The sequence below is a fragment of the Acipenser ruthenus genome, chromosome 4 (genome assembly GCF_902713425.1).
Source record: "Acipenser ruthenus chromosome 4, fAciRut3.2 maternal haplotype, whole genome shotgun sequence".
NCBI classification, from domain to species: Eukaryota; Metazoa; Chordata; class Actinopteri; order Acipenseriformes; family Acipenseridae; genus Acipenser; species Acipenser ruthenus.
In genome coordinates this window covers 101,208,943-101,222,399 of record NC_081192.1, presented here as the reverse complement: position 1 = coordinate 101,222,399, position 13,457 = coordinate 101,208,943, and the positions used below count along the sequence as shown (strand labels likewise).

The following is a 13,457-nucleotide window of genomic DNA, read 5'->3' as shown; positions in this document are numbered from 1 at the left end:
TCCCTTAAGGAAAGGCTTTCCCTAAGACATAACAACTGAATATTTTTTATTTTTGTATTTCTTTTGTGTTTTATCATAATTATACAGTGGCCAATTTTCCAAAGTGCAATACCCACTCCCATTTTAACTTTGATAGATAGGGTCAAGGAAAGAATGGGTCAAGTGGAAAAAAATGCAATTTGCCTACTGATATATTATAGCTGCTTGACTTTTGGATGGTTTTAGAAAGCAGAAGGATGTACTCTGGTTTACAGTTGACCTAGTGATGCACTCTTTTCTACATCTACCAAGAACTAACAGAACCTGGCTTTAAATCCAAGGGAGGTCAATGACATGGACAAGTAATATTAATGATAGTCTTGGGGAATAAAACTTAGAAGTAAAATATCTTGGTATGTCCTTTCTGTCTATTGTGTTAAATGAGGTTGCTTTTAATTTCTGCCAAAAAATAATAACAACAAACAATCGAAAAGAGTTCTTGGAGCGGACAAGCTTCAGCAGTATCCATGTTCATAGAGGAATATCAATTAAACAAAATAGGTCAGACAACGTATCTAATCCAAAAGGACAACATTAACTAGCCACTGAAACAATGCAGCTGACATACACACAAAGGAACCCTCTAGTTCTAGTTTACCACAAAAAAAAAACTGAGAGTGAAATGTCTCCAGACAAAAAAAAAGTTGTTTGTTGTTCTAAGACAGCTTTCCTGCTCCTTAAGTTTTTGCTGTGATCTAAAATTCATCCACATCTAGTCTGATTTAAAGCCGAACCAAGGGCTGTGCTCAGCTGTCAAGCCTGAACTGATCACTTGAGTCTCCCAGGAGTTCTCCATATTCAGCCGCCCTGTTCCAGAAGCACTTGAAACTTTTTAGTTTTTGAGACAGCAGCTGTCTTGACTGCTGTGATGCTTGTCTAAAACACGGCTGAAATGATATGGTGCCTCTGAAGTCAATCGCAGCAAACTGATGATTTTCGATAGATGCCTTCTTGCAGATCTCATTAAACTCAGTTACATAAATAATGTCATAATGTCAGTCTGTTGGCAATATATGGAAAACATGTTCTACTCTAACGTTTCTGCTACAGCTAGCACTAACAAACATACCATTTATGAATTGGATGAGCTATGACCTACAGCAGTTTGGATTGTTTAGTACTGCTTCACATGGCAAGCTATTTCATGCATTTTAACTGTATGAAAAAATGCTTCCTAATTCTAAACTTTTACCCAGCTTCCATGTATACCCTCTTGCCTTACTGTGCTCAATTTGAAGTAGGGACTAACATCTGTCTATTTCATTTAGGGTTTTATAAACCATCTTCTTTTAACATTAAAATGAATTTGCCACAAGTCTGCCCTGTTAGAGAAGGTCTATATCCCCTCATCTGCAGTTTCTGAGTCCACTTCTCTGCATCATTCCTCTCTTGTATATTTTTGTCTATCTATCTATCATCTGTCTGTCTATCTATCTATCTATCTATCTATCTATCTCTATCTATCTATCTATCTATCTATCTATCTATCTATCTATCTATCTATCTATCCCCTCATTCCTCCCCTTGATTAGCCATGTGGAAAGGTGCCTCCCGCTGAGGTATAGGGATGACCTGACAATGGCAGGCGAGCGCAGTGGCCCGTTGCGCCAGCATGTTGCCATATCGATCCTTGGCAGGTGGAAAACATGAGCTTGCATGCCTGCAGTGCCAGGCAGAGTTGAAACGGAGGTTGCCTGGGGAGGTTTAAGGGGAAGTTAATGTTATGGAAGCCTGTGGCTGTGTGCCTGCTGTTCCCTCCAACATACCTGTGTCTCAACAGTTTGGTTTTATTTGTCTTTTATTTAAAATGTCTCTATTTTCCTTCCTCAGTTACTCTTTATAACTTGTATATTATTATTATTATTATTATTATTATTATTATTATTTAGTAACTGAGTGCCAACTATTGTCCTTTATTAAATTTGTTAAAACTGATATCTTGTTTATCATGACAAGTTGGTATGACGGTTAGAAATTATTCAGTCAAGTGAGAAACATTTGTGCAAAAGTGTGCTACGTGTCACAAGTATTTTCCAATCCCTGTAGTGTATATTTCTAAGCACCGTACACCATCTGCAAACTCAGTTACCATGCACAAATAAGTAGAAAACTAATCAAAGTATGGTGGGAGAGGGGGTCATTCTTTGTGTGGAACATTGCCCTTTACCTCAAAAATCTGCTCGGAGGATTATGTTTAGTGAAATTATTTTTAGTAGTCTCATGCTGGCTCTCACTGACATTAGTTACAACTGCAGTTGAAACTTACGTCAGTGTTCTGGATCTGTTTGCCAGTGCATTGCTTTTTTCACCAGAATGAACCTGTGGCCAGTTGTATATTCATTAGACTAGTCTAGTGAAAGTTAGCCAGTTGTATATAAAGTTAGACTAAAAATATTAGCTTCATCTGCCCCAGGCTAACTCTGTCTAGGCCTTTGTTGCCATAGAAACCATGAATCTCTAGAAATTAGTTTTGGTTGGTCTTAGGCTAGCTTTGACAAAAAAAAAAAATCACTTAACAGTATTTGCTGAGCAAACTTATACTGTACACTACCTCACCGAAGTGGAATTTACTGTAAATGCTACCTCTGTTTAAAAACTCTGTTTACCAATTCATTGGGTTTTTCCAGAAAGATCCAGAATTCTGTTCCCTGGCAAGAAAACAAACAAACAAGAAAATAAATGTTAAACATTAACAACATTCTCCATTTATTACAGGTTCAGTCAAATGTGACGCAGTCGAAAGGGAGCAAGGGAGAGGGGGAAAGTTGAGCCAAGTCATACTGTATGCAGGTTGCTTGATGAAAGGAATAGCATCATTGCATCGCTGCTTGTATTGATGACATGCAGAAAATCCTGTTCATCAATGGCACCATGAGAGAGTTATCAATCAGCAGGCCTTGTAAATGATATTTTTGAGTATTGAACCGAGCATAGTGGGGCAGTGTGGGCCCATTCTTATGAACTTTTGTATACTTGGAGCCCCCAAAAAACCAATTGATTTGAAGTGACCTTTTTCCTGTGTTTTGTGTCAAGCTGTTTTATCCAGTAGAATAGTGTTTCTGCTTCCCTTTACTGGTACGAGGATGTTGATGTGCAATTTGTTTATCATTTAAAAACGATCAGTGTAATAGTTAAGAAAAATCAGTTATTTGTTGTCAGATAAAGGTAATTATGTTTCATTGAAACACTGTGATCTTGACATTAAGGATCATACAAAATGTAATCTGTCTTAGTTTGACATATTTGAGGCCCGTCCCCTTTAAAGTTGCCAGTGTTGTACAGGTTAGCAGTGTTGGATTTCATTTCTTTATGTTGTCCTTGGGTAGAACTAGCACATGCAATAATGTATGTGCTCCAACACTGCTTTTAATAATTGTTCTTAATATTGTAAATAAAAATAAAAAAAACACTGTGCCCCATCTTGTCTGTTGTGTGTTACAGATAACAGGTAAGTGAAAAGATTACATCTCAGAATTAGAGCAACAGAACTCAGAATTATTGCAAACCACAATAAACACGCACGTCGAAGGTAAAAAAAACAAAAAAAATAAAAATAAAAAACATATACAGATGTGCTCAAATTTGTTGGTACCCTTACAGCTCATTGAAATAATGCTTCATTCCTCCTGAAAAGTGATGAAATTAAAAGCTATTTTATCATGTATACTTGCATGCCTTTGGTATGTCATAGAATAAAGCAAAGAAGCTGTGAAAAGAGATGAATTATTGCTTATTCTACAAAGATATTCTAAAATGGCCTGGACACATTTGTTGGTACCCCTTAGAAAAGATAATAAATAATCGGATTATAGTGATATTTCAAACTAATTAGTTTCTTTAATTAGTATCACACATGTCTCCAATCTTGTAATCAGTCATTCAGCCTATTTAAATGGAGTAAAGTAGTCACTGTGCTGTTTGGTATCATTGTGTGCACCACACAGAACATGGACCAGAGAAAGCAAAGGAGAGAGTTGTCTGAGGAGATCAGAAAGAAAATAATAGACAAGCATGGTAAAGGTAAAGGCTACACGACCATCTCCAAGCAGCTTGATGTTCCTGTGACAACAGTTGCAAATATTATTAAGAAGTTTAAGGTCCATGGAACTGTAGGCAACCTCCCTGGGCGCGGCCGCAAGAGGAAAATCGACCCCAGATTGAACAGAAGGATAGTGCGAATGGTAGAAAAAGAACCAAGGATAACTGCCAAAGAGATACAAGCTGAACTCCAGGGTGAAGGTACGTCAGTTTGTGATCGCACCATCCGTCGCTTTTTGAGCGAAAGTGGGCTCCATGGAAGAAGACCCAGGAGGATTCCACTTTTGAAAGAAAAACATAAAAAAGCCAGACTGGAATTTGCTAAAATGCATATTGACAAGCCACAATCCTTCTGGGAGAATGTCCTTTGGGCAGATGAGTCAAAACTGGAGCTTTTTGGCAAGTCACATCAGCTCTATGTTCACAGACGAAAAAATGAAACTTTCAAAGAAAAGAACACCATACCTACAGTGAAACATGGAGGAGGCTCGGTTATGTTTTGGGGCTGCTTTGCTGCGCCTGGCACAGGTTGCCTTGAATCAGTGCAGGGCACAATGAAATCAAGACTATCAAGGCATTCTGGAGCGAAACGTACTGCCAAGTGTCAGAAAGCTCTGTCTCAGTCGCAGGTCATGGGTCCTCCAACAGGATAATGACCCAAAACACACAGCTAAAAGCACCCAAGAATGGATAAGAACAAAACATTGGACTATTCTGAAGTGGCCTTCTATGAGCCCTGATCTGAATCCTATCGAACATCTATGGAAAGAGCTGAAACTTGCAGTCTGGAGAAGGCACTCATCAGACTTGAGACAGCTGGAGCAGTTTGCTCAGGAAGAGTGGGCCAAACTACCTGTTAACAGGTGCAGAAGTCTCATTGAGAGCTACAGAAAACGTTTGATTGCAGTGATTGCCTCTAAAGGTTGTGCAACAAAATATTAGGTTAGCGGTCCCATCATTTTTGTCCATGCCATTTTCATTTGTTTTCTTATTTACAATATTATGTTGAATAAAAAATCAAAAGCAAAGTCTGATTTCGTTTAAATATAGAATAAACAATGGTGGATGCCAATTAATTTTGTCAGTTTCAAGTTATTTCAGAGAAAATTGTGCATTCTTCGTTTTTTGTGGAGGGGTACCAACAAATTTGAGCACGTCTGTATGAAAAAAATGACTTGAATGTCTTCAGCTGCACCAGATAAAGGCTCATCAAAGCACTTCAGGCATAGTATGCAAGGCCAGACCTTCTCACAGTACAACAGCTTAAGAAATGTAATTAAGTCTTTAAAGTTAGGTCACTGGATTAAGACCATGAAAACATGATTTGAAGCAATATGATGTGGGATACATCCATTGCTGGCAGGAGCTTATGGGTCTGCTGAAGGCAACACTTGCCTCTTGATGTCCTTGCCACCTGACTGGCAGGTATAGTACCTGCATCAGTTACATGATATTGAACACCAGATGTTTGATTGAAGTCAGAACAGCTTTCTAAGTGTTGTGTCCTCTACATGCTTACATTCCATCCAGTATGTTTTAAGCTGGTTTGAGTTCCTGTTGGGACAATCATTTTCTCTTTACAGCACAGTTGTTGCTACTAATCTGTTGATTTACCTACTAAAATAAATTATTGACTTACAATTTAAAGCATATTGGGTCCTAATTGATTCACAGTGCAGGTTTAATGTTCTCCAGCAGCTTGATGTGCCTCCGATTTGAATATTGTGTTGATCCCTTCAGTGCTAAATCGCTTCAGCTCTTCTCAAACCAAGCAATTTAAGTCCAAAGTTAACAGATGGCAATAACTAAAGTAAATCTTTCATGTGACCTTCACATACATCAATCTCATCAGCATAATATAATAATAATATTGTTTTTGTTATTGTTATTATTATTATAAATTAATCCCATTCTTTATTTCGGAGTGATATTGGGGAAACACCAACCATCCCTTAAATGCTACGTGACATTAGTCCATTAACTTCAACGCTTGGAATCGTGAACAGTTTTGCTGAGAGGGTTCTCGGAGAACTGGAGGTTTATCAAGTTTGTTCCAAATGCACTGAAATTATAAATACTGCCATGTTTTGCTAGGAAGCAATGCTGCAGTGTGGGCCACCCTGTGATCAAACTTCTACAAGCCCTTGCTTTTTGCTTGCACTTTCTTGTTCACTCCCCAAACATGAGAACTGCAAGAAATATTGCTTTCCTTAAACACTATGATGGCAAAAGGTGACCAGTTTGAACCCATGCTTGTTTGACATCAAAGATTGTATGGCCAATCTGGAAAAGGTAGTTAAATATAGCGGTTACAGCTGGAGTTTTAAAGATTGTAGCTTCTGGGATGTACAGGATGTTTGTTTTGTTTATTTATTCAAATATGTATTTATTCCACTCACTGTGATTTAAAGACTCCCTTGAGGGGGATTGATAGATTACTGCGTTTTAAAGAGTCACAAGGGACAGTATTTAGTCATTGTCACCGAATGGAAAATCTTCAACTCTCGAAACAGCAGTAAATACAAGGTGCTGAATGTTAAAACCATAACTCTTCATTTTTGTCTGGACGGTATAGCTCAATGGACATTCAGAATTGTTCGAGATGTTATTTATTTTTAGTTTTGTAGCATTATGGATGAGTTCAGTTTACAAATAATGCTGCAAATTGCTCCCTGGTAGTAACAGCTGTAGGGCAGCAGTGTGGCGCAGTGGTTAGGGCTCTGGACTCTTGACCGGAGGGTTGTGGGTTCAATCCCTGGTAGGGGACACTGCTGCTGTACCCTTGAGCAAGGTACTTTACCTAAATTGCTCCAGTAAAAACCCAACTGTATAAATGGGTAATTGTATGTAAAAATAATGTGATATCTTGTAACAATTGTAAGTCGACCTGGATAAGGACGTCTGCTAAGAAATAAATAATAAATAACAGCTGTGATAAAAATGGGCAATGAATTGAACAGTACTGTTTAATGGAATGCACAGTTGTCTGAATAATGCTTGCTCAGTTGTAACTGTGATTATTAAATCAGGGTCAAAAATAATTTCTTAAATTTCTAAAATAAGGTCTTTTTTATTGAACAATGTGACCAAATCTGTAACTTATGTATTCCAGCAAGCTGCAAAGCACATTGATAAAAAAAAGAAATGAATAAATAAATAATGCCACGGTATCACTTTCTGTAATCTGTTGAAAAAGTTAACTACATGTAATACTATTGGAAATCTATGGAACCTGCCCACAGTTTATTCAGCATGGGGTTCAAGGTATGGTGCTTAGTAAAAGATAAGGGATCTACTAGTTCCTGCTGTTTGTTTTGCAGAAAGGTGGAAGAACTAACACCACGACAAGGCAACCAAATGTCAAATTCTTCTTTGTGGTGGGTTAGATAAGCTTGCTTGCAATAGGCTCAGATGATAGTGCAGTCGTGGGGAATCATTGTGTTTTATCTGTTTCAGATGTGTGTGTGTGTTTGTGTAAGGCCATGATATTGCACCTCTTAAAGGCTGTGTAGTCTGCTTGGATATGATTCCGGCTTTATTTCTAAAAGGGGAAGTTAAAGTGGAGAGCACGTAGCAGTACTAAACTGTATGGCACCTGATGTTACACAAGGTCAACTGAGGGAAACTAAAAGTCAGCATCCAGTAGCCTGGCTTCAAAAGCTATCTGTAATGTATTATCAGGAGTAGCCAGCTGTTCACTGGCTTGTCAGCCTGAGGAAAGCCCTCTGCTGTCTTCTTGGTAGCAAAACTACATATGGCATCACCCTTTTAGGGTAAAATATGCAACAAGACAAGGAAAAAGGAAGCATTGTGGAGTCCTGATTTGTGTGGAAATCTGACAGGCCTCAATGGGAGGCAGTCTGTAAAGTGGCACAGAAAGGTGGTCATTACACCAACCTGTCAAAGCGAATTTGTGGAGCTGGGTGAGGAGTTTTAGCTCGTTTTGTGCCCAGTTGGATGACAATCCTGGGTGAATCTCCTGCCCCCCTCTCTCCCACCATGCTGTGAAATCCTTTTAATTCAGATTATCCTCTGTGTCCTTCTAGCTGGAGATGCCTGGGAGTCCCTCTGGAGCGGATGTGGCCCTTGACACCTCGCTAGATGACAGGGAGCGGAGAATCTCCCACTCGCTGTACAGTGGGATCGAAGGGTTACAGGACACCCTGATGCCCAGGGCCTCCATAGCCGACAGGAGGATGATTGGTAAGTCAAGTGAACCCCTTCCCTTTAAACCCCCCAGGTCTTAAGGTTCTCAAATCAATAGAAAGCTGGGAGGACCCATTTTTGTAGAATGAGCTTGTTTACCCCCATGGCTTTTAATCTATGTGTGTGCGTGTCTGTGTATATAATTGATTCTACTTGGGTTGCAAACAAAGTTAAATCCTGGAAAGAACACCTTGCAACAGCTACAGGTGTATCCAAGACAGACAGGGTTAATGTCTTCTATTTCAAAGGGGTGAATGTTTTATTTAGCAGTGAATGCTGCAATGTTTCTTCATGTCACCGAGACCCAAAGCCTTGCAGAGCCTTTCCAGGCAGTTTTGTGACTGGTTTCCTTAAAAAAAAAAAAGCTTTGTCTGGTCTTAGTTTTAGGTTTTTGATAATCTCATCATCAATGTGCATTTCATAATGATAGCATGCTTCAGATTATACTGCAGATCAGTTGGCACTGATGTCTAGATTTGTGTTTATGAATATAAATAAATTGTTTGATTTAATGCATCTGAAATATAGAAATCAATATTGATTAAAACAGTAACCGCTAAGACTGTCTTAACAGGCTTGAGTAACGTAGAAATTAAAGTGTGAATTAATGGCTCATACTCCCATATCCTTCTAACAAGATGTAAGAAGTGATTTCAGGAAAGAAGCTATTAATCCAGCAGAACAGTGCCACTGCATTGATTCAGCAAAGTAGTGCTCTTCAATATTGATCCAATGAGGGTTGGAAGGCTGTCAGTTAGAACAGCAGCTCTGCTAGACTGGGGATTGAGTCTTAATGAATGGTTTCATGTTCAATTCTAATGCTTCTGAAGCTGTATCGAACACTGATTTTTATTACATGAGAGTAACTGCTATTTACTTCATGCTAATATTGGACTTGAGATAATCGCGGTGGGAACCACCCAACGTGTAGCTTTGCCGTAATATATGAGCCTTTCTCTACTATGCTAGTTTATATTATTATTATTATTATTATTATTATTATTATTATTATTATTATTATTATTATTATTTATTTCTTAGCAGATGCCCTTATCCAGGGCGACTTACAATTGTTTCAAGATATCACATTATTTTTACATACAATTACATTTTTTACACATTATTTTTTTACTTACAGTTACCCATTTATACAGTTGGGTTTTTACTGGAGCAATCGAAGTAAAGTACCTTGCTCAAGGGTACAGCAGCAGTGTCCACCACCTGGGATTGAACCCACGACCCTCCGGTCAAGAGTCCAGAGCCCTAACCACTACTGCTGACTAGGCTCACCCAGGATCATTGGTTTCATCCAATAGTATACGTAATATTATACTTCCGTACTGTAGTTCTTGTTGCATCTCTTTGTTTTTGATTGTGTGTCAAAAACATTGAAGCAACATACTTTGCATTGTATATTTATGGATGTGGTGATGGAGTTGTGGTGTTTGTGACACTCCAGTAACAGTATCCTAGCAACATTCTGCCTCACAGGTTTGGGAATAGGCTGACATGCTTAACAATACAGTCTACTTAGAAGCAGATATTCTTAAGCTCTTTTTTCCTATTTAGTCCCTGTCCGTACTTGGCCTCTGGTGAATGATGAGGTACTTAGCACTTTGCTCTTTGAAAAGTTGTCGATAACAGCCTGCCTTGTCACATGATGGCTGGATTTGCAGCGGACCTCATGGCATTAGCTCCAAGGATTTGGGTCGTCCAATTTAAAACTAAGTTAGCACCTGCCACAAACTGAGTTGCATTTTTCTGACATGTTTTAAACCTCTGCATTACACTGTGTAATATGCCATTGCAGTCTTCCGAATGCTTGGTATCCGTTTGTTTTTCAGACCTGTGCGTTGTTTTGTTTTTCAGACCTGTGCGTTGTTTTGTTTTTTTTCTTTTGGCTTGCCAGTTTGGAAACTTCAAGTGTGGGAGAGCTGTATGATATGGGGATTGGTCAGTAATATAGTCTGCCTCAATTCATTGCTTTATCTATTTTGACAGGGGTTTTTGATAGGATTTTGAAGTTTAGGATCACAGTAAGCTGAAGAATAATATTATTTTGAAAAAATGACTGCCCCAAAATGATCAAACCTGACTAATCCTTCCCCAGCATTTTATTTCATCTTTATTTTTCTAGCCCGACAAGGCTAATCGGTGGCTAAACCTGCATGCAATTTTGCTGTTTTCACTGATGCAGTATGATTGATTTCTTTAGAACATTTTATCACTTTTTGAACACATCTTTGCAACCATGCCTTTACTCATAAAGTCTTTGAAATGGAACCTGACAAGTTTTGAAAAATTTAAGAGATTGTGTTCTTTTGATAAACATTAAATGGTAACTGTATCACCACCCCCCCTTCCCAAAAAAAAAAAAGTTAAACATTTTTTTGTATATAATTTGTAAATGATTTCAAGAATGTCAATATTGGCTGCAGTACTGTATACCATAGATACCATTGTGACCATAAAGCCTTCACTCAGACCCACATTGTAGGGAAGCCAGCCTAGAGGAGAGGAGGGAGGGGATCATTCCTACATCATTAAACCACTGCAGTTCACAGGGTGCAGGTTTAAGAGGAGGATCATTCCTACATCATTAAACCACTGGAGTTCACAGGGTGCAGGTTTAAGAGGAGGATCATTCCTACATCATTGAACCACTGGAGTTCACAGGGTGCAGGTTTAAGAGGAGGATCATTCCTACATCATTAAACCACTGGAGTTCACAGGGTGCAGGTTTAAGAGGAGGATCATTCCTACATCATTGAACCACTGGAGTTCACAGGGTGCAGGTTTAAGAGGAGGATCATTCCTACATCATTGAACCACTGGAGTTCACAGGGTGCAGGTTTAAGAGGAGGATCATTCCTACATCATTAAACCACTGGAGTTCACAGGGTGCAGGTTTAAGAGGAGGATCATTCCTACATCACTAAACCACTGGAGTTCACAGGGTGCAGGTTTAAGAGGAGGATCATTCCTACATCATTAAACCACTGGAGTTCACAGGGTGCAGGTTTAAGAGGAGGATCATTCTTACATCATTAAACCACTGGAGTTCACAGGGTGCAGGTTTGCTGCAGATTCCTGAGACTGAGTGACATTTTTCCTGTTTCTATAAATGGTGACACACAGTGCAAAAATGTATGGTCAGATGATTATCGGTATGTGATTTGGACCACAGCTTGCAAATCTGCTTTAGGGGGGAACAGGAAAGCGCGTAATTCTCTGGACTCGACTCAAAATGAGTCCCACGCATTTAATACAAAATATCATGAAAGCATTCTACCAGGTCTCATTATGCAGCAGTTTAGTGGCACAAGGTTTCGACAATAAAGCATACCACACCATTTAGTATAGCTGCCCTTCCCTCACATCACGTGAAGCGTACCACACCATTTAGTATAGCTGCCCTTCCCTCACATCACGTGAAGCGTACCACACCATTTAGTATAGCTGCCCTTCCCTCACATCACGTGAAGCGTACCACACCATTTAGTATAGCTGCCCTTCCCTCACATCACGTGACGCGTACCACACCATTTAGTATAGCTGCCCTTCCCTCACATCACGTGAAGCGTACCACACCATTTAGTATAGCGGTCCTTCCCTCACATCGCGTGACGCGTACCACACCATTTAGTATAGCGGTCCTTCCCTCACATCATGTGAAGCTTACCACACCATTTAGTATAGCGGTCCTTCCCTCACATCACGTCATTTGTTGTGCAAAGCTGGATCTCTCTGTTGCGAGTCGGTTTCAGTGACAATTGGCAAGACATCAAATCTGACAAACTTTGATAGAAACTGCAAAACTCTGTTGGTCATTTTGGAGAATAGTTACATCCCCAACTTCCCTAAAGGAATTGTAGGCTTTAAAGGTGAAGGCTCATTGGGAGTATAACAAACCCATCCGGTTGCGTGGCAAGAGGTGAAATCTGTGCCTACCTGAACTGCAGCTATTAGCAAAGCCTGGCATCTTGTGTCCTTGATGTCCTATTGAATATCGACACAAATACTTTTTTATCGTTCACATATAATTTAGTTCCTTTGTCATAAATTCAGCTGGTGTCAAACACAATCAGATTTTTTTTCAATGGGAAGTAAGATAAATATGAATCTAAATGAGACTTCCCCTGTTTAAATCTTATTTACCTGTATTTGTTTGTTGCGCTCTGTGGTAATTGCAATTTAATAGCACTGACACTCTTGTGAAAATAACTATCTAGTCCAATAAAAAGGGTTACAAGTAAATATATATTTAAATAAAATGCAACCTAAATGGCAATTAAAAGCTATGCTGTTTGTATAACACATCCATTAGCATGACGATTCACCCTTAATTTTAATAAAGCAGAGTGGTAAAGTGGTTTACAGTGTGCAGGTGTAGAGGTGAGGCAGTGCTCACTAATAACAGTCCAACAGCTCCATGGTGAAAAATGAAGCTTTATTATTTGCTTAAATAATAATACTGGCTATACACAGCAATGAGTGCTCTGGGTGCAAGTGGTGTTGTGAATACACAAAACGGTGATAACAGTGGTGCAGTGCAGTCCGAGTTTGATGCTGGCTTAACAGTGTCAGCTCCCGGATATTTAGCCGTCTACAGTGACAAATAAAAACAGTTAAGTACACAGACAAGACAACACTAAACACTCACGGTTTCTTTTTATTCCTCCCTGTCGTTTCGTAACCATAACAGAGAAACAGATTGCTTGGCCTGATTATACCTTCAGTCACGCCCCCCTTCGGTAGCGAGTGCAGTCACATATCCTCCAATCCATGACTGACACATCGCTTACCGCATTAAGGCGATGACTTCTGATATTATGACTCTACCCTCTTTCTGGATGGCCGACTTTCGACTGACCCTGGAATGGACTACAAAACCATCCAGTCTCGGGCACACTTTTCCTGTTATACAGCGCCCTCACAGGTTGGAAGGGAGATTGTTGACCTAGGATTCATTCGCTCTCTGTCACAAGCAGCCTTTCATATTGCCTCCTTTAGGGAAAGTATACCATCTCAGTGACACTGGGTTGCACCATTGAGTATTATAGCCACTACGGCTTTTTCAAATGAACATGGATACAGCCAGTTATGGTAAGGGACAGTCACTGAAGCTATCACTGCAAAGTCTTGTAAAGCCAGATTACATTGATGCATTACAT

General features: G+C 39.4%; 1 protein-coding gene across 6 annotated transcripts in view; it reads left to right on the top strand.

Moving 5' to 3' along the window:
• The window catches only part of LOC117399699 (partitioning defective 3 homolog), a 365,908-nt gene that overhangs the window by 209,952 nt on the left and 142,499 nt on the right, over positions 1 to 13,457 (top strand). For all 6 annotated transcript variants that reach the window (XM_059023275.1, XM_059023276.1, XM_059023274.1 and 3 more), the window contains one exon: positions 8,124 to 8,280. In XM_059023275.1, the coding sequence (XP_058879258.1) occupies positions 8,124 to 8,280 (157 nt within the window). The remainder of the gene's footprint in view (positions 1 to 8,123; positions 8,281 to 13,457) is intronic.